At 42.1% G+C, this 25,895-nt stretch overlaps 2 protein-coding genes across 5 annotated transcripts in view; one reads left to right on the plus strand and one right to left on the minus strand.

The window, feature by feature from the left end:
• The first annotated feature begins 741 nt into the window (after positions 1–741).
• Positions 742–20,338, plus strand: LOC129814165 (WD repeat-containing protein 37-like). Of its 4 annotated transcripts, none has more exons than XM_055867043.1 (17): positions 742–1,299; positions 2,221–2,391; positions 4,254–4,350; positions 4,545–4,640; positions 4,831–4,895; positions 5,238–5,431; positions 10,844–10,919; positions 11,406–11,541; positions 12,664–12,735; positions 12,937–12,981; positions 13,098–13,174; positions 13,290–13,524; positions 13,803–13,944; positions 14,540–14,674; positions 14,896–15,010; positions 16,375–16,521; positions 16,895–20,338. In XM_055867043.1, the coding sequence occupies exons 2-16, from the start codon at positions 2,254–2,256 to the stop codon at positions 16,504–16,506; spliced, it is 1,755 nt and encodes a 584-aa protein (XP_055723018.1). In that variant the 5' UTR covers positions 742–1,299; positions 2,221–2,253; the 3' UTR covers positions 16,507–16,521; positions 16,895–20,338. The 4 variants fall into 4 exon arrangements, with proteins under 4 accessions (XP_055723018.1, XP_055723017.1, XP_055723020.1 ...); XM_055867042.1 differs by having other exon boundaries at positions 911–1,299; positions 13,287–13,524; XM_055867045.1 differs by lacking the exons at positions 5,238–5,431; positions 10,844–10,919 and having other exon boundaries at positions 936–1,299.
• A 1,864-nt stretch (positions 20,339–22,202) lies between these two features.
• Positions 22,203–25,895, minus strand: part of LOC129814167 (double-stranded RNA-specific editase B2-like) — a 34,864-nt gene continuing 31,171 nt past the window's right edge. The window contains exons 8-10 of the mRNA XM_055867046.1: positions 25,698–25,879; positions 25,137–25,318; positions 22,203–23,908 (exon numbers count right to left, since the gene is read on the minus strand). Coding sequence (XP_055723021.1) covers positions 23,726–23,908; positions 25,137–25,318; positions 25,698–25,879 — 547 coding nt within the window. The 3' untranslated portion in view covers positions 22,203–23,725. The remainder of the gene's footprint in view (positions 23,909–25,136; positions 25,319–25,697; positions 25,880–25,895) is intronic.

The raw sequence follows: 25,895 nt of genomic DNA on the forward strand, positions 1-25,895 counted from the left end.
CCTTCCCCCTTTCGCCAGATAATGTGACGGGACACTGCCCAGTTCAACCTGGGCCAGCGTAATATAACTACCACAATGGGGGTTCAAAATAAACCCATATGTGCTGGGCTACCCACTGTGCTTATTTTTGACAGATTTTGCCTCTTCCTCTGCTAGAATGGAGAATGGTACCCGGAATTAGGCATAATTTCCTTTGGTGGCCTGGATGAAACAAGAAGGCCAGCAAAGATTATGGATATACTGACAAGATACATGTCCCTGCCCTAACAGCGGGAGTCGTTGTCCACAAAGTTTTACAGCTGTCTTGCTGCCGCCTATGCTTTCTTTGAATTGGTGGATACATCTTATTATTGTGATCCATTTTTGAATATTCGATGAGGGTTGTTCAACTTCAACTGCCTGTATTCAATGGAGAGAGATGCTATGCTACTAACCTCATAACATGAGTATGCATAGCCATCTCGGGAAAACTCCGATATAAAATGTATTTTCTTGAATTTGCCGGGATGTCACGTGGTCCTACGTATATCAGTACACTCGTAACAATTTAAACATTACACAATTTATATTCGGTTAAATAAATCTCACGTAGCAAATAAGACACTCATTGACTTCCTCACAAAACTCCTTGCTTGTTGGGCGAAACAAGGCCACCTGCTGGAGGGAGACAGATTTTCCGCGTTTGTTGGGCCTCTCTTCGTCTTCCTGTCTGAAGCCAGTTAAACCAGTCAGCTTTCCACTAGATAGCATAGCCACAAAGTCAAAATATCGTAATAATTAATGAAAACAAAAAATAGCTTTTTAGTTTTAATGTAAGGTTAGGCATAAGGTTATCAGTATGGGTTAGGTTAAAATCACATTTTAAGAATATGAATTGTGGAAATAGGCATGGTCTATGAATTTGTGGCTGTGGTAACTAGACGACTGTCAAGCTGCTGGCTAGCTATCTGTTTGACAGAGACGGGAGAGGAAGCGAGACACCCCACTTGCTGTTTTGTGTTTGTCTGTGTTTTGGTTTCGGTTTTGTTTCAATGGGGATCAGTGAACTAAGTAGGCCAGACGCCGTTGTATTGCATTGGCGTCTATGGGAGACACACCCAGTTAAGTTGACCGGAACTGAACGTTTGTTTTCAACGGTAAATGGCCTGGGTGGTCTTAATTTATCTACCATCTTTGATGGGGAGAAGTCAACAAGGATCCCAGTAACGTTACTTTTCACTTAGAAAATGGCAAAATGGTCTGTCGCAGAATAAATTTCAGAGCAACTTGGAACAAATACCTGGATTTCTAGTATTGTATGTAAGTATGCTCACGTTTCTTTCCTAGCGAGTTTGCTAGCTAGTTACGTAAATTTAGCCAGTTTGTTAGCTATACATGCTCAGTGACTATCTACCTTAGCTAACGTTAGTTAGCTTCGCAATAGCTGACCTGGCACCTCCTTGCCTATTTGTGTGTATAGTTTGTGCAAAACAAGTAGCTAGCTTGTTAGTTCACATACCTCGTCCTGTCACGAAAGTAACATCAATACTTTTTTTGTCAGCTTTGGTAATTAGCATTGGTTAGCTAGCTAGATATGTTTGACAGCTGTCGTCGTTAGCTAGCTAGTTTGGTTAGCTAGCCAACTAACTAACGTTAGGGATCAGGCAGGGTGGCTTGACAGTAATGGTGCCTACAACAGAAGTTGTTAGCTTGCAGTAATTAGTAGTTATGTATTGTTTCACATTCGTTGAACGTTTTCTTTGGTGACATCAGTCCTTCACACTCGTTCCAAGGGCAAAATGATACCAAGCTTGTCATGCTGACATCACATATCATATTAACATGACGTTAATTTAGAATTTCAGATATTACGTCTGTTTTATGGTGACTGACATGCATGAATGTCAGACATACTCAAGATGTCCCTAAATTAATAACAATGCCTTGGTTCCCCTGGGAGCTGTTCAGATGTGAAGGAGAATGTGAGCAATACTGTCTGTCAGCGTGTTATTTGTGTACTTGAACACCTCCACCTACCACCGCCCAACATGGGGTCTTGTGTAGCTATACCAGAGAGGAGGAGGCGACAGAATATACAACAATATTTGTCCATACTGACTCAGAAAGACACTTACTATTTCTTAGTAAGTATGGCTCGGGCCTTGTGTAAAGACTTCAGGAATAGCTTCAGACTAATGTAGCTAATCATTTTAACCATGTACTCTGCTTCCTCCTTTACAGTTTCACATAGGAAAGTTGGGGGTCTGATGAGAGATGCCTGTCGAAAGTGGAAGCAGTGCATCTTCCCGCCAGGCCAAGCAGAAGCGCAAGTCCCACAGCCTGTCCATCCGTCGGACCAACAGCACCGAGCAGGAGCGCACAGGTTTACAGAGGGAGATGTTGGAGGGACAGGTGTGGACGGGGCTGGGGAGAGCCTGAGAACAAGTGGAGCTTTTGTCCAGCTGAATGTTGTCACCATAACTAGAGAAATGTTTGCCTATCTGAACACTAGCCAGGATGATTGCATAAATGGTATAGAATGAGGCAATCCACAAATGTCTGTGGTTGTTTGTTAGGTTCTTACCTTGGGTGCACTTATGGCACTGTGGTTTGCACCGTTAGGCTCACTAGTTAAGTAGACCTAAGCCAATTACACTGTGATTCATCAGTTTAGAGAGCATGAGAATGTGAGGTGCTGTTCAGCCATTAGAATCGATGCATGCGCTTCTCTCCCAGTCCATTTGACACAAATGGACTCAAGCTAATCTAGTTCAACATCACTTAGTTAAATCAATCATGTCAGATAAAGTATATGAATGCAGTTAGAAGAACATAATATATTCAGTTGATCGTGGGGGAGTATTTGTAGTTTGGATTAGGCTACATGAGATGTAATAAAATACTTAGTAGACAGTTGTTGTAAACCATGTAGTTAGTTAATTTAGTTATTGTTCATTCAATGATCTTAGTTCCTGTACTTGCATCACACTGTGTTAGCTATATTTTCTACATTTTTTTATATTTTTTATAAACATTAAGATAAATTCTGTCTGGTAAATAAGGGGATGCCAATTGAACAGTTTACTGAGAAAGGGATCACTATAGAATGCCACTTGTCTTTTTGAGTATGCCTTTTTCAAAGAGTATGTTTTCAGGTCTTCTCTGCTATAATGGTTGTAGCATGTGTTGTTACTTCAGAGCAACAATACACACTTACTCTTAAATTATTTGGGACATGGGGCAAAGAACTTAATCCAACTTTTTTGTTTTTACTCTGGCTACTTTGAGTAGTCTAAGTCTGCTGATAATCTGCATCACTATTTGAAACCTGAGGTAAGTTGGGTGTTTAGAAACACTGTGTCAGAATGTAGAGTACCTTCTCAATAGCGTACTAAGTAGTTTAGTTGTAATGTTCTAGTGTTTTCTCTTCCTAGGTTCGTTCACGCACAATGCATTTCCATTCCCCTTGCCAAATGTCTCAGCTCTATTAAATCCACAGGAAGCTTGATTCAACATGCCCTGTGCTCCTATCCAGAAAATCTGTTTCAGTATTGCAAATTTCTCTATGCTATACAGGTTCCATCAAATTCCCCCATGTACGATAGCCTACTCTTTAAACTACACCACCCCAGCCTGCTTTGCTGTTACTTTGTGCATTGTGGTGTACTGGTACTTATCCTTTCTCCAGCTGCATCATGACTTGTTACTGTTAGCCTATGAATGCAAAGAGCATCTCTACTGAACTCCTTAGAAAAAAAGCTGGACCTGCAAGCAAGGGTACAAAGGGCCTGTATGTGTTTGGCCCTGGACAGACTGTGCTCTTGTGGCACTAGGCCATTCAGCTCACATCAGTGCTCTGGTAGAATAAGCATTTCTATGTTAAAAGGAATGTCTTGGGTAGATTTTTCCATCTGGTTTGTAACACAGAGTCGGGGACCATTTTGTCTCAACACTTATTGTCCTTGTGTAGTGGTAACACAGTTGATATTTAGTTGTCGGTGTTAGCTTCCCTGTTTTCACCATTGAATGTTTGGTTGTATTAATAGCCTCGTTTCCTATTGGGTTACATTTCCCTTAGCACTAGTAAATGATTCATTTTTCAGTGTCCTAGCAGGAATATTATGCTAAACAGTTTGCTATTATTGCACTAGAACCAGGCCCACACTTTTTGGGTTTGTGTTCTTGGTCTCATTATAAACCAAAGGGTGAATTATTCTGTTATCTCTTCCCTATTTTCCCCTAAAATCTTAATATTACAATTTATGCATATGCAGGATTCCAAACTACCATTGTCGTTGAGGAGCAATCTTTTGGACCTCTTTGGCCAGATTGAGAGGGAGTTTGAAAACCTCTACATTGAAAACATTGAGTGTAAGTACAGCACACACATTGGTGGATAACATTCCTATAGGTGAATGTGCATAGCCATCATTGGCGTGGATGTCACTTAATATGATTTCACCCCGTGTACAGCAGTAACCATATGTGAAAATGTTTTGATTGATATCTGCTTGATAATCCCATTGCTGTCAGTATCCCTCAATGTGATTTCTATTCATTTCCAGTGCGTAGAGAGATTGAAACCCTGAACGATCGTTTGACAGCTGAAGGACAAACCATCGACGGGGGAGACTTGACTAAGGGGGCACTTAAAGCGAAAGGTTTGAGACAGCAGAATTTTGTTTGACATGTTAGATAGTTTAGCATTATTTCTGTTGAACACGTTAATACTGCTGTGAAGGGACTTAATGCCAAATGGTTTAAATTACATAGACCCACAATATGTTGATTAGAGACTTCACTGGCTTCTTATTCTGTTCTCATAATGTGCTCTCTCCTCTTAACTCACAGCAAGTCATAGCACAAGTCAACTTTCTCAAAAACTGAAGACAACTTATAAGGCATCTACAAGCAAGGTAAAATCTCTTATCTTTCTCTGACTTGCATGATGATATGTCATTTAAAAAATAATATTGTTGAGTAACTTACAACCTAGTTGTTTGCTATAATAATAATAATAATAATAATAATAATAATTTCAGTGAAGGGATGACTTAGAAGGGACACAGTCCACTGTTCCATTAAAAAAACACAATCTTATACCAAAATTGTATTCAATTTTTAGGAAATGTATCTAAGGGTATATTCATTAAAATACAGTTGGTTTCGGTTTGTACTAAATGTTAATTGAAAAAGAGATATGAAAGTGGTCGTATGGTCAGCGGTAAATCTATTTCTATTTTTCACCTGTGCCATAGCGCTCACATTCTTTCCATGGCAAAGTAGGTGGTGGACCTCTTCCCACCTTCAATGTGGGGAACATTGTGGAGTTGTGGGGTGGAGACTCATGGGTAACAGGTTCTTCATTTCCCCCGTGTCCCCCCGCCATTATGCATGAGCAGCCCAGCCATGGGGCTGATGCACCATCTCCAAGGCACTTGGTGATTGAAATGTATGACTTGTTGTTTTATAGACTAATTTACAGTGAGACATATTAAAGACACTAATTGATATCTCTCACTAACAAAAGCTTTCTAAGCAATTTACCATACAAACTTTGTTTTTTTGTTTCTTCACTCACTAGAATGGAAGCGCATTGGATTTCCAGGCTGTCACGCACTTAGGCTGACAAGATCTCTGTGAAATGCCTTGAGCTTCAATGTCTTAATGACAATGGTTTGAGTTGAAATGGCAGTTGTGGGCTTCCCTTTGTTTCACAGAGGGAGTCAGTGCAATGACAGATGACGTTATGCTCTTTCTATCTTTACATTTTCGTCATTTAGTAGGAAGAAAAAAAAACACTATCACAGTTACTGCAAGTAGACTCTTCTTCGAAGTAGCTGCTATCATGGCAACAGTGTGGTGGTCTGTTAGGATGAGCTTGGTTTTACCTCATTGAACATCAACCCTTTGTGTGACTCTGACTGCAGCTAAAAAAGCAATCTTACCATAAAGAACTACCCGATTAACACACATTGCTAACAATAAGTTAGGATAATTCCTTGCTCTGTTCAATGTATGCTTCTTTTCATACTTCCATTCGATGTTAACTTGATGATCTACGCTACCGTTCAAAAGTTTGGGGTCACTTAGAAATGTCCTTGTTTGTCAAAGAAAAGCACATTTTCTGTCCATTTTAAAATAACATGAAATTGATCAGAAAAAACGTGTAGACATTGTTTATGTTGTAAATGACTATTGTAGCTGGAAACGGCTGCTTTTTAGTGGAATATCTACATAGGCGTACGGAGGCTCATTATTAGCAACCATCACTCCTGTGTTCCAATGGCACATTGTGTTAGCTAATCCAAGTTTATAATTTTAAAAGGCTAATTAATCATTAGGAAACCCTTTTGCAATTATGTTAGCACAGCTGAAAACTGTTGTCCTGATTTAAAGAAGCAATTAAACTGGCCTTCTTTAGACTACTTGAGTATCTGGAGATTTGTGGGTTTGATTACAGGCTCAAAATGGCCAGAAACAAAGACTTTCTTCTGAAACTCGTCAGTCTATTCTTGTTCTGGGAAAGGAAGGCTATTCCATGCGAGAAACTGAAGATCTCATACAACGCTGTGTACTACTCCCTTCACAGAACAGCGCAAACTGGCTCTAACCAGAATAGAAAGAAGTGGGAGGCCCCGGTGCACAACTAAGCAAGAGGACAAGTACACTAGAGTGTCTAGTTTGAGAAACGGACGCCTCACAAGTCCTCAACTGGCAGCTTAAATAAATGGTACCCGCAAAACACCAGTCTCAACGTCAACAGTGAAGAGGCGACTCCAGGATGCTGGCCTTCTAGACAGAGTTGCAAAGAAAAAGCCATATTTCAGACTGGCCAATAAAAATAACAGATTAAGATGGGCAAAAGAACAGACACTGGACAGAGGAAGTTTGAGGTGTTCCGATCACAAAGAAGAACATTTGTGAGACGCAGAAAAAATGAAAAGATGTTGTAGTGCTTGACGCCATCTGTCAAGCATGGTGGAGGAAATGTGATTGTCTGGGGGTGCTTTGGTGGTGGTCAAGTGGGAGATTTGTGCAGGGTAAAAGGGATCTTGAAGAAGGAAGGCAACATTTTGCAACGCCATGCCATACCCTGTGGACGGAGCTTAATTGGAGCCAATTTCCTCCTACAACAGGACAATCACCCAAACCACAGCTCCAAACTATGAAAGAACTATTTAGCGAAGAAGCAGTCAGCTGGTATTCTGTCTATAATGGAGTGGCCAGCACAGTCACTGGATCTCAACCCTATTGCTGTTGTGGGAGCAGCTTGACCGTATGGTACGAATTAAGTGCCAATCAAGCCAATCCAACTTGTGGGAGGTGCTTCAGGAAGCATGGGGTGGAATCTCTTCAGATTACCTCAACAAATTGACAACTAGAATGCCAAAGGTCTGCAAGGCTGTAATTGCTGCAAATGGAGGATTCTTTGACAAAAGCAAAGTTTGAAGGACACAATTATTATTTAAATTAATAATCATTATTTATAACCTTGTCAATGTCTTGACTATATTTCCTATTCATTTTGCAACTCATTTCATGTATGTTTTCATGGAAAACAAGGACATTTTTAAGTGACCACAAACTTGAAAGGTAGTGTATATAATTTTCAGAAATGGCACTTGAAGACTTCAAGCAAACACTAATCCTTTCTTGAAATGCTGATGTTCACTGATGTAAAACGAGCAACAATTTGATATGCACATTGCAGACCATGCACTGTCAGAATAGGCTATATCCCATAAACTGCTGGGTGCATTAGATATTTAACCAGCTTTGTGTTATCTAACACACTTCCTATTGGTTAAATGTAGCATGTTACACCAGTTAGGGTTGCACATTTTGGGGAATATTCAGAGGTGGAAACTTTCCATGGGAATATATGGGAATTAATGGAAATATATGCATATTAATACCATTTAAATGTAGATTTTTGTATTGAATATATTTACTATATCATATGGAGACAAACGTAAACCTTTTACCTTATCATAAGTAGACATAATTGCAAATGATTAAATCCTTCCAATATAAATAAAGAACAATTTAGTTACAAATATAACTTGAATTAAATTAGTTAACTCTTCACATGGGAGGATTTCAATGATCCATCGCATCTCTCAAAACGTTTTCAACATACGTAAAATGATAGTCGAGAAACTAAAGCTTTAGTTGTCTTCCTCTCAGGCTTCCATGTCTTCTGCCTGGACCTCCTCAATGTCCACCTCTTGAACATCAGACTGAGGCCTCATCTTCATTGTCACTTTCCAACCTTGTTGAGGATGGCTCGTTGTCAGGCTCAAAAAGCCTCAAATTTGCCCGGATGGCCACCAATTCTTCAACCCTTGTATTGGTCAGCCTGTTGCGTGCTTTGGTGTGTCTTCCCAAACAAGGACCAGTTGCGCTCTGAGGTGGGATTTGGAGGATCATGGAGGCAACGGGAAAGAGCCTCAGATCCATAATGTCCCTTCCACCAGGTGGCTGATGAGATATGTTGGCACGACTGCCATATTGCATCTCAATCTCAAAGCCCTTGCTTGGAAGTGTACTTTGCCAGACTGCCAAGAACCTTGCCCTCATCCAGGCCAAGGCGGTGAGACACGGTTGTGATGACACCATAGGCCTTGTTGATCTCTGCACCAGACAGCATACTTTGGGTCTAACAAGTACGCTGTGGCGTGTATGGACTTCAGGCAGAAGTCTTGACGCTTTTTGATGTATTTCAGAACTGCAGTTTCCTCTGCTTGGCGCAACAGTGAAGTGGGCAGGGTCTGAACATCAGACAGGGTGGCATTGTCTCCCTCAATCCGTGCAATGGCAATTGCTATAGGTTTCAGGCTGCTTATCGCTCTCTCCCAAAATACATAATTTAGCAGGATCCAATTGATGGGGCTGTCCATATCGGCAGACTGTGATATGGCCAATTCTTGGAGAGACTCCTTCCCCTTCAGGAGACTGTCAAACATGATGACAAAACCACCCCAACGGGTGTTGCTGGGCAGCTTCAATGTGGTGCTCTTATTCTTCTCACTTTGCTTGGTGAGGTAGATTGCTGCTATAATTTGATGACCTTTCACATACATAACCATTTCCTTGGCTCTCTTGTAGAGTTTATCCATTGTTTTCAGTGCCATGATGTCCTTGAGGAGCAGATTCAATGCATGAGCAGCACAGCCAATAGGTGTGATGTGAGGGTAGGACTCCTCCACTTTAGACCAAGCAGCCTTCATGTTCGCCGTGTTGTCTGTCACCAGTGCAAATACCTTCTGTGGTCAAAGGTTATTGATGACTGCCTTCAGCTCATCTGCAATGTAGAGACCGGTGTGTCTGTTGTGTCTGTGCTCTTCTAGAATACTGGTTGAGGGGTGGAGATGATGTAGTTAATTATTTCTTGCCCACGAACATTCGAACACTCATCAGCGATGATTGCAATACAGTCTGCTTTCTCTATGATTTGTTTGACCTTCACTTGAACTCTGCATCCAGCAAATGAGTAGAAAAAGCATGTCTGGTTGGAGGGGTGTATGCTGGGCGACGAGCATTCAGAAATCTCTTCCAATACACATTGCCTGTGAGCACCAGAGGTGAACCAGTTGCATACACGGCTCGAGCAAGACATTCATCAACATATATAAAATATTTTCGCCCCACCTTGGCTCAGACAGTGTAGTAGTGTGGGCTCAATAGCATCTCATTAGTGTGCAAGATCTTGAGAATCAGCTGTACATGTGATGGAAGAATGCATTGTGCCTGCAGAGGGTTGCAATTCCATTGAATTGGGGATAGTTTAACCAAAATATGCCAGAAGACCTAGAATTGCCTTATTTGTATACCACAAAAAAGGTTCACTTTTTTTGCATTTAAGCATTTAAAAAAAAATTTTTTAAGAACATTTCCCCAAATTCCAGGGCTTAACTTCCCATGGACAATTTCTGGAACACTTCCGACCCTTTGCAACCCTAATGCCAGTGTTCTATTTAAACTAGTTCTGTAACCCTTAACAGCTGTTTAAGAGTATAAACGGCAGTGCCATCTCTCTTGTGGCCATCATTCACTACTTCCTGTTGATAGCTCTTCATTTATCTTATACCACAGTCTATGCACACTTTAAACTTAATGTGGCTCTTTGTCTTTCATAGGACACTGTATTAAATCAGATCTGGTAACCATTTAGAAAACCATTCAATTCTATCTATGTCATTCCGGATTTTTTTTCGGAAATTATTTGATAGTAATTATTTTATTGCACCATTGCATGCATCTCGCACCACAGCCTCAGGCTGTGTCCCAGATAGTTCTGGTAAAAAGAAGTGCATTATATAGGGTGCCATTTGAGACACACCCTCAGATACTGTATCTGCAGATGTTTTATCTGTGCTGCCCAGAGAGATCCAGAGCTGCTGCTGTTATGTGTGGATAGGCTGCTACTGCAGGCCTGCTCTGTGCTTACAACCAACCAACCCCTGGCTCAGCAATCGCTGAAAATAAACTGCAACTCATCAAAGTTGTGGATAACATTTTAGTCTTCCATGATGTTATTATGCTAACTAGGCCTATATGTCTACTATAAGTTTATGCATAGTGTTGATTTTTTTTTCACTCTAATTTCCATATTTTTCGTAAGTATGATTTTATGTTTTTTGTATTTGGTTGCAATATTCTGGATTTCCCAAAAATCCGGTAGTAGGATTTTGGAATTCCTGCTTATTACCTCCTGATTCTGGGAATCTTCCAACTGGAATTTTTGGAAAACCTGGGAATTTGAAAATGTACTGTAATTCTGCAACCCTATTTTTGAATGTTGTTGAATTATTTTGTTGAGATATCTGACCTGCTTATTTGTCCCCTCTTGCTTTCACAGTGGGAACTTATTTAGTGGTTTCTTTCAAACACCTGCCCCTCCCAGAAGTCCAACTTGTTTTATCTCCATTTTAGATGTAAACATGAATACTGACTGATGATAATCATTTGACTATTATTATTTAAAGTATTTTTGTTTTACTTAACCTTTATATAGGTTCATATTCTTTATCCCCTCTTTCTTTCACAGCTTTGCATTTAAAATCAGTTTTGATTAATGCAGCATAATAATTGTGTCCAACATGATACTAAGGTGATGTGAAAATAAATAAATAATGATGACGGCTGTGTTCCAAATGGCACCCTTTCCCTATTTAGTGCACTACTTTTTACCACGGAATAGGGTGCCATATGGGATGCAGTGTAAAACAACCCAAGCTTCTTAGCCATTGCAGAGGTATCATGCTGACTGTCTGGAGCCCTAATGACCCTATGACCCCCATCCACCCTCCCAGTGCTGCTGTCCCTCCCTGCTTCCTCACCTGCTTCCGTTATGCTTCCTCCTCTTCATTCAATCAGCTGTGTGTAAACACAATCTATTGTCTCTGCTGCCTGCCCTTCAGATCGTCTCCAGTTTTAAAGCCACCACGTCCAGAGCCGTGTGCCAGCTGGTCAAGGAGTATGTAGGCCACAGGGATGGTATATGGGACCTGAGTGTCACCAGGACACAGCCCATGGTGCTGGGCACAGCGTCAGCAGGTAGACAACCACAGTGCATTCCAATGCCCTCCTGATACGGTTGCAAAATTCTAGTAACTTTCCCCAAATGTCCTGGTTTTCCAGAAATCCCAGTTGTAGGATTCCTGGAATTGGGAGGTAATAAGTAGGAAATCTAGAATCCTCCCACCAGGACTTCTGAAAAACCTGGATATTTTAAGAGGTTACTGTAATTTTGCAACCATAGCTACAGAACATCCTAACAGGAGTCATGCCCATGGGGGCACAGGGGAATGCGCCCCCTCAGATTTGGACTGTTTTAAAAATATATATATATTTTTTCTGTAGTATACTACTAGCCACCTACCAATTGTATGAAGTTGTCTTTAGCTAGCCAGCTAGATAGGTTCCCAACCTCATAACTAGCTACCAAGCCTTTTCAGGTTGTCAATCAAGTTAGAGTAGCTTGTCTAACTGTCTTAGCTGGCATGCCTGCTGGCAAGGTTGGTGAACTTTTAGAAAAGAAAGCAATTGCTAAATTTACTGAAGTAAAGATAATGATTATGGCTCTAGATTGCAGGAAAAATCTTTTTCAGGTGTTTGAAAAATATAAAACTCCAACTTTTGGACCACCCCCCAGCCATCCATGCGTACTTTGTGCCCCCCCAGATTTCCCCTCAGATTTTCGGGGTGCATGACTCCCCTGCATCCCAATGTCTTGACTACTGGCCTTTTTTCCCTCCTGGCCCAAGACAAACAATCGTGTTAGTGAGTCACATTTTAAAATGGTAATTTGTAATGTTCAGCCTGATGGCTCTTTAAAATGCACTGCAGACTTTGGTTTGATATTCAATTAATTTAACTGTCAACAGGTGCGTGTTAAGGTTGTGATAATGCAATCATAAGGTCTGGTAATTAGGGACTGCTTTCAGACCGGAGTGCTTATTGTGCTAAGAGGGGGCAAATGTAATTTGGCAATGATTACAGTATGAACTGAATGACTCATGAGTTAAATCCCGACTGGCACGATATTCCCTATTTCGTGCACTTTGTAGGTGTAGGGAATAGGCTGCCATTTTGGACGTAAACAATGATTACAGTGATGTATGAAGGGGGTGTGGCCTGAAAGCTGAATGTGTGTACACCAAATGTCTCTCCATACAGATCACAGTGCTATGCTATGGAGCATCGAGACTGGAAAATGCCTCCTGAAGTATCTAGGTCATGCAGGATCAGGTAAAATGTTCTCTTCTTTCTGATCCATGAAATGTGTATGAAGGAATGTATTCGTCCTAAATTATATGGTGCGTCCTAAATGGCACTGTGGGGCCCTGGTTAAAAGTATTGCATTGTGTCGGGAATAGGGTGCTTTTTGGGACAGGCCCAAAGTGTTATTGTGGAGGCTATTCATCAAAAACATTGTTGGTCTCTTTCCAGTTAACTCTATCAAGTTCCATCCCACGGAACAGATGGCTCTTACAGGTAAGGATCTCTTGCTGAATGGCCACAATTGTCTGAAAAACACGGAGTCCCATGTATCTTCAGATGTCTATTGGTTTGGGGTGTTTTTGAGGCCTCTATCTCTGCTCTGTCCACAGCGTCTGGTGACCAGACAGCCCATATCTGGAGGTACACGGTGCAGCTGCCCACCCCACAGCCTGTAGCCGACATCAGTGTAAGCTTCTCAAAACCATGTATCTTATAACCCACTGCATCTACAGATGTCTAGGTCCTATATGCTGGTGTGTGTGTGTTTGTGCGCATGTGTGATATGTCTCTTTTCACAGCAGACGCCCTGTGACGACGACATAGACTTCTCAGATAAGGACGAGGCTGACGGGGACGGTGACGGACCTAACGAGTGTCCCTCCATCCGCGTCTCTTCCACTACCCTCAGGAGCCACCAGGGGGTGGTCATTGCTGCAGACTGGCTGGTGGGGGGCAAGCAGGTGGTCACAGCCTCTTGGGACCGGGCTGCCAACCTGTACGATGTGGAGACCTCTGAGCTCGTCCACTCACTCACTGGTGCGTCCATTTCCCCCCACTTTTCGTACGTTACAACATCAACGTAGAGGAATAACACCACATGAAGGCGGAACACACACACAGTAAAAACTAAACAGAAAAACCGTAATGTATTGTTTCTGTGTATGTAGAGTGGGCATTGCTTTGGTTTTTATGTGTCATAATGGCTGTTTTGGATTACGTTGCCAATGAATTATGAGGGTTATGTAACTGTTCTAGACTCTATGTCCTATTCCAAGTGACTCTGGCTTACCTCTGAGCTGTGTCTGTGTCCACAGGCCACGACCAGGAGCTGACCCACTGCTGCACCCACCCCACCCAACGTCTGGTGGTCACCTCGTCCAGAGACACCACCTTCCGTCTGTGGGACTTCAGAGACCCCTCCATCCACTCTGTCAATGTATTCCAGGGACACACTGAGTAAGTCTCACACACACACACATACACACTTTCCATCTGTGTGACTTCAGTGATCCCCTCCATCCACTTTATCCAGGGACACAGTCAGTAGCACCCCTACAAAATTCATGCAGAAAGCATATCGCCACCTGTAATGTGGCATTAATTATCCATCAATTAGCATTAATAAGCTATGTGTCCATTCAGATTACATGGGCTAGATTTGGTCTGCCCACAGTAGCGGGTGAGGGCACAGCTAATCAGCCAATAGCATCCAGAACAAATGATACTGTGGTACATGAGTCAGTCAAGAGAATGAAGGGGCTGGTGACCTTCAGGCCTCGTCATTTTCCCACCCAGACATCATGTGTGTTGTAAATATCTAGGTATTTATTTGACTGTAAATGTACAGCCCTGCTAATAAGGCCTTGGTCCCTAGAATGCTACTTGTTATGCTTCCTGAAAAGGAACAACATCAGTGTTTCGCTGGTTCATAAAACTCTTTTTACAGCAACAGTTGTCAACAAAGTGCTTTACAGTAACCTGGCCTAAACCCCAAACCGCAAGAAAAGCGGGTTAATGACTAACTCTTTTCCACCATGTTGTATGTGTCCAGCACGGTGACGTCAGCAGTGTTCACTGTGGGGGACAACGTGGTGTCTGGGAGTGACGACCGCACCGTCAAGGTCTGGGACCTCAAGAACATGAGGTCACCCATAGCTACCATCCGCACAGACTCTGCCGTCAATAGGTGAGAGGGCACTGTAGCACACAATTTATTCTGGAAACCTCTTATTAGGTAGAGTATGTGTGTGATTTGGAAAAAGAAAGAGCTGGGATTAGAAGATACATTAAAAAGGGGTGACTTTTTACAGGATAAGCGTGTAGAAGATTTGATTTTAAGAGGGATGTTAAGAATCAATGTTGTGTTAGGAAATGTAATTCATTGATTATATGTTTAACCCCTCACAGGATAAGTGTGTCAGTGAACCAAAGAATCATTGCTCTTCCTCACGACAATCGTCAAGTCCGGCTGTTTGACATGTCAGGAGTGCGGCTGGCTCGACTCCCACGCAGCAACAGACAGGTAACCAGCACCAAACAGTGGGGCTAACACTGGACTGTAATCACAACCTATTTCCATATTACCTCTCATGACTAGGCTGTTCAACCAGTACCAGTCATGACTAGGCTGCTCCACCAGTACCAGTCATGACTAGGCTGCTCCACCAGTACCAGTCATGACTAGGCTGCTCCACCAGTACCAGTCATGACTAGGCTGCTCCACCAGTACCAGACATGACTAGGCTGCTCCACCAGTACCAGTCATGACTAGGCTGCTCCACCAGTACCAGTCATGACTAGGCTGCTCCACCAGTACCAGACATGACTAGGCTGCTCCACCAGTACCAGACATGACTAGGCTGCTCCACCAGTACCAGTCATGACTAGGCTGCTCCACCAGTACCAGTCATGACTAGGCTGCTCCACCAGTACATGTCATGACTAGTCTGCTCCACCAGTACCAGTCATGACTAGGCTGCTCCACCAGTACCAGTCATGACTAGGCTGCTCCACCAGTACCAGTCATGACTAGGCTGCTCAACCAGTGTGATATGGACTGACACTTCTCTTACCCTTAGCCCTGATGGGTTTTCCAAAGGATATGTATTTTAGTTTTTATTGTGTTTACTATTTTCTTGTGCGTAGTGTATTTATATGAATTGTCAAATAATTCAGCATCGGCTGCCATTGATACTTTCTAATGTCGAATTTGAAATAAATCATTCTATATATAGACTGAGTGTACAAAACAATAGGAACACCTTTCTAATATTGAGTTGTACCCCTTTTTGCCTTCAGAACAGCCTCAATTCGTCGGGGCATGGACTCTACAAGGTGTCAAGTGTTCTACAGGGATGCTAGCCCATGTTGACTCCAATGCTTCCCACAGTTGTGTCAAGTCGGCTGGATGTCCTTTGGGTGGTGGACCATTCTTAATACACACGGGAAACTGTTGAGCGTGAAAAACCCAGCAGCGTTGTAGTTCTTGACATACACAAACCGATGTGTCTGGCACCTACTACCATACCCTGTTCAAAGGCATTTCAGTCTTTTGTGTTGGCCATTCACCCTCCATGTCTGAAATTATCAAGGCTTAAAAATCCTTTAACTAGTTGCCTCTCCTTCATCTACACTGATTTGAAGTGGATTTAACAAGTGGCATCAATAAGGGATCATTGCTTTCATGTGGTCAGTCTATGTCATGGAAAGAGCATGTGTCCTTAATGTTTTGTACTTTGTGTATATAATCAGTCAGGTTAGGTAGTGGTACTAATGTTACTGTTGCTTCACAGAGTTGTGTTCCTTGTTGTCTATGACCTTTGTTTCTTGCGATGGTTTTTCAATGAAAAGTGTGTTTATATAAATGAAATGTATTATTATTCACAGGGCCACCGGCGCATGGTGTGCTGCTCAGCCTGGTGTGAGGATAACTCTTCCTGTAACCTGTTCAGCTGTGGCTTTGACCGGCAGGCCATCGGATGGAACATCAACATACCCGCGCTGCTGCAGGAGAAGTGAGCCCAGCCAGGACAGGTTAGTTTTCCCTCATTTACTTTTATCCTACGTTTTCTTTTGGTTTCCTCTTTCAGGGACGGTTTTCCGGGCACAGATTAAGCCTTGTCCTAGACTCAATGGAGAATCTCCATAGAAATAGCTTTATAGTCCCAGACTAGGCTAAATCTGTTACCGGGAAACCACTCCCTAGTGTTATTCGCAACTATTCATTATCATTTTTGGACATTACAAGTCTTTAGAAGCCTATTTTAGTTATTTTTTTACCCTTCACTGCACATGTACTTTTGTCTTTTAATTCTCTGTAACTAAGTCGCTGTACATAAAAGCGTCTGCTAAATTATCTAAATGTCTTTTTTTTTTGTCTTTTCCTTGTGTGCAAATTTAAAAACAGGTCCAGAGTCACCTCTGAGCCACCTGCCTGGCCCATCTGCTAATTGAGCCCATCTTAAGAGCTGATCCCTGGTCAGTCACATACCCTGACCCTCAGGCAGGGAGGGGAGAAGATTGATCAAGGACCCCCCCCCGACCACTCTCTCTTTGTGTCAATTCCTATATTCTTTTGACACTCCAAATGTGGGCACAGTCTAGTCTACATGGTCTGAATATACATACCATAATACATACATGTGTGACTCTGTGTGGTGGATTTCAATCTTGCCCATGTACAGAAAATGTGAAGGACTACTCTCTGCTTTGTTGTTGGGCTTATTTTGATCCGTTTATTCATCAAATGATTAATCAAATTGCTGCTGAAGATAAATAGCACAGTGTCGAACAGGAGGTATGGGGGGGGGGGGGTGTAAATGTAGTTTGGCTAATTTTCAGTTCAGAACAAGTCTGTGCCACGTAGCTGGTGTAGCCTTAGAATATGATGATGTTGATGATCAGCATTTCATGGAGACTTGTGTTTTGAAATGCCACACATCTGCTTTCTACCTATCTAACCTGCTCAGATGTACAGCAGGCCAAGCTATATAGCTGTCATTTTGGCAGAGCCACACCTTGAAGAAGTCTACAGGTCCAGGACAGTCTACTGCTGATTAACTGAGCTCTGCTTCGTACAATACAATGAGGCTACAGTACAGTGAGTTCTTGTGGCTCTGTCATGCACCTTTTAAAACCAATAGCTGTTACAGTTTATTTTGTTGTGTAACACTTTTTAGCCAAAATCCCATTGCCGCTTTTGTACAGGATGTTAAGAAGCCCACTCCGACACATTATGTTGTACCATTGGAATAACCTGTGTAAACAATCCATGTTTTGGGGGTGGAGGTTGATCGTCTTCACCATTTCAATAGGCACTTCATTTGTGTGTAATATTCATAACTGAGTCTTAGAAAGTAAGACGTTCTGAAATTGCTGTTTAGATATAGAGTTTACCGTTAGCTGTAGAGTTTACCGTTAGCTGTAGAGTTTACCGTTAGCTGTAGAGTTTACGAGCAATATTAATTGGTCAAGTGTATCTTCAAATATTTTAGCAGTGCCATTAGTCAGTATTGAAAACCTGTTACAGGGATACATAGACCAGTCCTGTTTGTTACCACATGGTACTTTTGTAAGTGGAATCTCATTAAGAGCATTCAAATGCAATAGCTGTAACATGCTTGTGTGGTCAGTGATCATGGCATTAATGTCTGCTTCCAAAACAACAAACTGCATAGAAAACTAAAAGAAGAGATTGTTGTGATGTGTTTGGGGGGGGATAGTATGATGTCACAAAGTACCGGTGTCTGTTTTTGTTTTTAGATGAAGAGAGTTGATGTTGGCCTCTAAAACATTTGGAGCGTAATTGTCTGCAGGAATCACTTGGCAGGCAGCACAGTTGACTAAATTCCTGCTCTTCCCCAGACAAATGCTAAAAAAGGATCTATGTAGCTCAGTACATGAGACAAGCCAGTTTTATTTCAGTAGTAAAGGCTTCTGTAGAGACTTTTAGATATACTTTGTGTTTTGCCAATGTATAACAAAATGATGCTCATTAATATTGATACAGTAACAGCCACATTGAACATCTTATATCCCATATTGAATAGTTATCGTGACATGTCTAAAAAAGCCATGAAGACAAGTGTAGAAGAAGCCCACGGTTTTAAGTGAGCATAACTTTCCTTTCACAATAAATCTCACATCTGGTGCAAATTAAATGTAATATATTCCGATATATTCAAAGTGGCCCATTTGGCTTAATGGTGTCTTACTGCTGCATATTTTATTAACCTTTTTAATGTTATGAGGTGCTATTTTCATTTCTACTAGTTCTTCATCCTGTGCAGTTAAATCAGTTGGATCTCTTAGGTTTCATTGACTGAAGTGTTGTTGCTTTAATCTATAGGGGTTTGCATACATCTCAAATACTGATTTAGTTGTAATTCTCACATATAATTTACATCCGGGATGTCTTAGAGGGCGACGGCTAGCCTGCTCCCAGATCTGTTTGTGCTCGAGCCAACTACATTGGTCTTTATCAAGCCAAACAACATGACAGCGGGTGGATTCCATTATGCTGAGCCGTGGGGTACCGGTCCATGGCCCATGACGTGAAAGGGAAAAAGCGGTGGGGGAGGAGCACCCTTCTCAAATCAAACAGTAATCTGCGCCACTTGGTCATGTCAGCATCTCTTTTCTATAAAATGTTTGAATTTTCAGACTAGTTTTCATTGGAAAGGCTGATTTTTTTTTTTTTTTTAAAGCGTTGTTTATCAAAAGCAGTCACTTTTTGCATTTGAAAACAGAATCCAACTCATCACTCCACGTGCTTAGTTACTTCACTTTTGTTCCGAGCCGACTTCGCCTTGGGCTTTGAACGCGGCATCTGGCTCCAAAACGAATGCAATCAACTTTCACCCGGTGCAAACACGCCTACCAGGGCCAGATGAATCAAATCCCCTCAATGAGTGACAAGGAGTTGGCATGATGGCACAAACAGACTGGCACTCAAGCAAGCTACTGCATATTTTGTTGTGCAGTCCTATGCATGACTACCACATGATGTAGTACAAGATGCATTTATTCAGTGATTATAGTAGGCTGTTAAATGGGTTGGTAAAATGAGGTGCCTCTTGGACCGAAGCCGTCCAGGATTGTCATCATCACTGATTGAAGTGAAACAGATTTGTTTGAATTTCAAAAATATCAAACGTGTGGCCTCACTGGTCTGTGAATGTGTCATTTTAAAATGGTTTTCCAGTATTTTCTTATTTGCAGACAGTCTATCTACAGAACTGGATTTGATTGCACCTGAACTCAAGCCACATCCCAGATCTGTTTGTGTTCTTGCCAACTCCACTGCTCATTTGGCATTTGTTACAATGAGTTTGCATGATGGCACACAGACTGGCACTCCGGCTACCTGAACTCCTTAATCACACATTCGGAGCCACCATGTTTAGCTAATTGACCATGTTTATCATCAACTTTAATAGTTTTGTTATTATTTACATTTCAGTCTCATGGTTTTCTCCCTCATAATGTAAATCTGGTCCTGTGTTCCTGCTCTTTTGTGTACCAAAGGGCACCCTATTCCCTTTACAGTGCACTATTTTTGACATGAGCCCTATGGGGCCTGGTCAGAAATAGTGCACTACGAAAGAAGTAATGTGCCATTTGGGACGTATCCCTCATTACATCACAAATTTAGCAACAGAAATCAACTGTGCAATAGCTTTAATAAAAATGTTTTTTTTTTTACTTAGCTAATGATATTGTAAGAGTGCCACTAGTACAAAAATCTCAACATGAAACAGTTTTTGCAGACAGCGGTGTTGTGCGAGTGAGAGAGCTATGTATAAGGAACAACAGCTTGTGAAATAAAATGTTGTGCTGTTTTACTCCCTCAGATTGTATGCTCTTTGTGTCGTAGTTCAGCCTTGCTTTGTCAGTTGCTATATTACCATTACATCACTTCAGTAGTATGAGGATAGTATTTCATTAATTGTTCAGTCTGTTACCACAGAACACCGTGGCCAATCACTTTACCCTGCCTTCACGTACATATCTACCTCAAATATCTTATACCCCTGCACATTGATCTTGTACTCCCTGTATATAGCTCCACATTGGTCTGGTACTGGTACTCCCTGTATATAGCTGCACAGTGATCTAGTACTTCCTGTATATAGCTCCACAGTGATCTGGTACTCCCTGTATATAGCTCCATAGTGATCTGGTACTTCCTGTATATAGCTGCACAGTGATCTGGTACTCCCTGTATATAGCTCCACAGTGATCTGGTACTCCCTGTATATAGCTCCCCAGTGATCTGGTACTCCCTGTATATAGCTCCCCAGTGATCTGGTACTCCCTGTATATAGCTCCCCAGTGATCTGGTACTCCCTGTATATGGCTCCCCAGTGATCTGGTACTCCCTGTATATAGCCTCATATTGATCTGGTACTCCCTGTATATAGCCTCACATTGATCTGGTACTCCCTGTATATAGCCTCACATTGATCTGGTACTCCCTGTATATAGCCTCACATTGATCTGGTACTCCCTGTATATAGCCTCACATTGATCTGGTACTCCCTGTATATAGTTCCACATTGATCTGGCACTCCCTGTATATAGCTCCACATTGATCTGGCACTCCCTGTATATAGCTCCACATTGATCTGGTACTCCCTGTATATAGCTTCACATTGATCTGGTACTCCCTAAATATAGCTCCACATTGATCTGGTACTGGTACTCCCTGTATATAGCTCCACATTGATCTGGTACTCCCTGTATATAGCTCTGCATTGATATGGTACTGGTACTCCCTGTATATAGCTCCACATTGATCTGGTACTGGTACTCCCTGTATATTTGCCTTCACCTCCCTTATCTCACCTCACTTGCTCATATTGTATATAGACTTATTTTTCACTGTATTATTGACTGTATGTTTGTTTTACTCCATGTGTAACTATGTGTTGTTGTATGTGTCGAACTGCTTTGCTTTATCTTGGCCAGGTCGCAATTGTAAATGAGAACGTGTTCTCAATTTGCCTACCTGGTTAAATAAAGGTTAAATAAATAAATAAATAAAATAAATATAGCTCCACATTGATCTGGTACTGGTACTCCCTGTATATAGCTCCATTCTTGTGTATTTTATGCCTCTTGTTACTATTTTTCTTTGTATTATTGTTTATCTCTGTGTCATTGGGAAGGGCTCGTTGCATGGTTAAGTCTACAACCGTTGTATTCTGTGCATGTGAAAAATACAATTTGTTTTGGAAAACTGGCAAAGACCAAGTGGAGGATTCTAAAAAGGCTAATTTACTGCCTTTTAATAAAAATAGTTATGACTATTTTACATTTGACATTCAATGATATTGATACAAAATACTTTTACATTACTATTTGCATTCAGTCGTTTCAGTCTGTGAGATGGTGTTGTGCAGTCATGTCTTTTGTGTAGAAATATATATCTAGCAATAAAGTTGCTTGCGGAAAGAGGAAATACATGAATTAATTTAAATTAGCTATATGACATGTCTATGTGCAATTGTAATGTATAGAAAATTACTGTCAACACTGTCCATACACATAAAAAAAATACATTAATACTGTATTATACTTCCAGAACTTGAAATGTACTCTTTGAGCCACTAGATGTCACTGCTCTTTCATGTTTCTCATGGCCAGTTTCACATACTATAGCCAGTCACATACTATAGTCTACTGGCTCCCCAGTACTACAATGACAATTCTTTCAAAATCGTTTAATAACATTCAATGTAAAAAATGAACAAGACAATACATGACAGAATGGTTGAAAGGATGTATCGTTTGCATTGCAAGGAGACCAAAAAATAAGGGGAGCTCAAGTGAGTAACTCAACAGGTGTGGGTGACGGATTACTAAAGGGGAAATGGGATCATCTTTGGGCTACTATTGTTATAGGATTGCACAGAGGAGGAGGAATGGAAGCAGGACTACAAATTCATTATAAATGAGCAAATAGTGCACAGAAGCAATCCAGGGAAATTTAGCTAGCCAAATTCCCTCACACACTCACTTCACACTGCCAAAATAAAGAAAACATCAACACGAGAAATGGCATAATTTGCTGGTGGAAAACGCTGTCTCAGGTGCCGCTCCAGAATCTCACAAAAGTGTTAAATTGGGTTGAGATCTGGTGACAGATGGCCATGGCATATGGTTTACATCGTTTTCATGCTCATCAAACAATTCAGTGACCACTCGTGCCCTGTGCATTGTCGTCCTATAGGGTTATAGTACAGGTCTTCATGGGTGCACCCGAAAACAAATACCCGATACCCGACTGCGGTCCAAAATTCTAACTTTTCCCTTGGGTCCTGTTTGATTGTCATCGGGTTTGGGTCTAGGTACTACAGCTGATAGACCCACGTTGACCTGAATGGACCTGACCACGGCTCTGCATAGCCTATAGCATATTTATTTTACACTTATAAGGTGAGTTTATTGACTTATAGAAGGCCTAGCCAACATATAAAGGCCTATTTGTTAGCCAGAAGAGCAACTTAGTTGCAAATAAAAAGAAATCTCTCTCTGGTCCAATCGGGTCTGGTCTAGATCCGGAACTGTTAGGGTACAGGTCAGGTCTAGGTCTGGGTGTTGTCGGGTCCGCTCGGGTCTGATTGTTGTCAGGTTTGGGTCCCCTTTTAAATGTTTTTATTTTCCGTCCGTTCGTGTCCGGGTCCACATTTTTGGACCTGAGAAGACCTCCAGGGTTTTTCATTGTTGGACATAAAAAACTGTAAAAGCACCGGGAAATCAATTCAAAGTGATTCTAATTTGGGAAATCTGTTCCTAAGTATTCCCACGCATAATAGAGGGACACATGATCGTATAAAAATGTAAGCAACGCTTGAAATTATTATGTTTTAGTAAAATATATCTGTTTGGGCTTCTTGTGGTCAATTTGCCTAGAAATAATCTGTAATTCTGTTCCGCCCCCCTGTTCTGCCCACGGCTGAATCTAGTTGATAATCCCTGCTTTCCTCCTCCAGCATTTCTATACATGACCCTAAGCATGATAGAATATGAACTGCTTAATTAACTCGGCTTTCAATATACTTTGTATCCTTCATTTACTCAAATGTTTCCATTATTTTGGTGGGTTACCTGTACATGTGCTGTTCCTATCATGGTAACATTGTGTTATAGGACCTCTATGGTCTTAGAGACCACGATAGGAAGAGCGCATGTGAGTGTGTGTGTGTGAGGGAATTGCTTCTTCTATAAGAACCCCTTACACGCTGCTCTGGAAGTGCTCCTGTTCTGGTGGTTTCCTGTTCCAGATGCCCAGGCCTGCCTCCTGCAGTGAGAGGACAAACTTCTGCTTGGCTCTCTGGTAGGCCCCCGCTGTCATCTTAGCGCCACAGTACGTCTTTATGGCCTTCTCGTCACCCAACACTTGTCCTGGCCTGCTCAGCTGAGGAGAGAGACAGCAACAATAGGAAAGGCTTGGGTTAATAAAACACCACCCAGACAGAATAAAACTAATGAGCCAACCCAAACTGCAAACTTCAACAGCTGGGCTATCTTCCCCCATTTACATTTCACCAAACAAATTAACATTCCACGGGCTTTGCTTTATTTTCTCTCTCTATCTCTCTGTCTCTCTCTATCTCTCTCTGTCCCTGTCTCTCTCTCTCTCTCTCTCTCTCTCTGTCCCTGTCTCTCTGTCCCTGTCTCTCTCTCTGTCTCTCTCTCTCTCTCTCTCTCTCTCTCTCTCTCTCTCTCTCTGTCTTTCTCTCTCTCTCTGTCCCTGTTTATATGTCTCTCTGCCTCTCTCTTTCTGTCTCTCTGCCTCTCTCTCTCTTTCTCTCTGCTCCTCTCTCTCTGTCTCTCTGCCTCTCTCTCTCTGCCTCTCTCTCTCTTTCTCTCTGCCTCTCTTTGCCTCTCTGCCTCTCTCTTTCTGTCTCTCTGCCTCTCTCTCTCTGCCTCTCTCTCTGTCTGTCTCACACATATTTAATGGAGTACAGCCAGGATGTATTAGTAGATGACTGTTTATTCTTGCATGTGATACTGAGTGCAGGAAGCCTTTTCTGTGGGAAGCTATTCAAATGCTTTTCTAAATAATTATGACTCTCTACTGTCATCAAAATGGAACCACTGACATTTGGAACAATGGAACGCACCGGCATACATATTTAATTTCACAGTGGAAATGAAACTGTACTTTAAAAACATATTCATAATGAGGAGTGTTAAATGGAGACAGAAATGCTTGGTGAGCCAGCAGAGTGCAATTGAACAAAGATGGATGGCATCTCCATTGTAAGTATAGCCTTTTCCACTATCAGCAGTAGGCAAATAGTTTGTTAATACCTCTCTCCTCACTGCAGTAATACAAAAGACCACATGCCTTAGTTCCAATACATACATTAGAGCTTCTGCTTACAGCATAATGGAAGTATCAATGGATGGCATTGTAAAACATAAGTATCAAAGTGTGGACTCAGGGTTGCCAGTGTGGGTTGCAGGCAGTGGTGGCTGGTGGCTCAGAGGACAGTCTCACAGTAATGTCTGGAATGGCATCCTGTTTGATACCCTTCTATTTTTGCCATTCCAGCTATTACTATGAGCCGTACTCCTCTCACCAGCCTCCACTGGTTCTGGGTAAAGCATACTGAATAGCTTCCCTGTTCATGACTAACCTGGTGGTGTAGTCTCTCCCAACGAGTGAAGAGGGATCTCTTGCAGAGTCTGGATGGTGTCCCTGAGTCTTTCCTCCTGCCTGTAGAGGTATCCAGCACCTCCAGCTCCCCGTCTCCAGCACTCCAGTTCACACTGAACCTGGGGGACTTCCCTGGCTGCCGACCCTCACTGCTGCTGAGGCCTGGAGACCACACAGAGACCAGACTGGGGTCAGGAAGGAGAGCAGAGGGGTACAGGTACATACTTAACATGCACTCTTCAGATACCACATCATGAGCCAGCACAGAGGCATAGTAGAAGAGACAGGACCATGAGGACCATCTGGAGGAACAAGGTGTTAGTTCTAGAACAGAGTCACGCTCAGGTGGTCCTCACTGAACCTCTCCACCAGGCAAGGTAACAGAATAACCTCATGACCTTTCCTCCTCCTAACATTTCTCTTTGTCAGGTCTCTAACCTTGGATCACTGCCAAATGACTCCTGGACAAGTAATGTGAACTTAAATACTGTATCTGAAGTAACCATATCATGTTATCCTCTCTTAGATCTGGGTGACTTACAGCCGAGGAGTAGCCTGTTGTGTCTATAGGAGGAGGACATGGGGCCGATGTGCCCCATGCGTCGTGCCATGGTCCTTCCCAGGTGACCTGTGTGGCACAGGCTGCCCACAGTGAGGCTGTGGAGGTACACTGGCTCCACCAGGTGAGACAGGAGAGAGCCCTGGAGACCTAGAACATTCCACCTGGAGATACAAGCAA

The sequence above is a fragment of the Salvelinus fontinalis genome, chromosome 17 (assembly GCF_029448725.1).
Source record: "Salvelinus fontinalis isolate EN_2023a chromosome 17, ASM2944872v1, whole genome shotgun sequence".
Taxonomy (NCBI): domain Eukaryota; kingdom Metazoa; phylum Chordata; class Actinopteri; order Salmoniformes; family Salmonidae; genus Salvelinus; species Salvelinus fontinalis.

Bases quoted from the DNA above. Each gene is read 5' to 3' on its own strand.
- LOC129814165 (XM_055867042.1), top strand. From the start codon at position 2,254: ATGCCTGTCGAAAGTGGAAGCAGTGCATCTTCCCGCCAGGCCAAGCAG. The intron at 4,641-4,830 runs GTTTGAGACAGC...CTTAACTCACAG, and splicing joins GGGGGCACTTAAAGCGAAAG to CAAGTCATAGCACAAGTCAA. The intron at 11,542-12,663 runs GTAGACAACCAC...CTCTCCATACAG, and splicing joins GCTGGGCACAGCGTCAGCAG to ATCACAGTGCTATGCTATGG.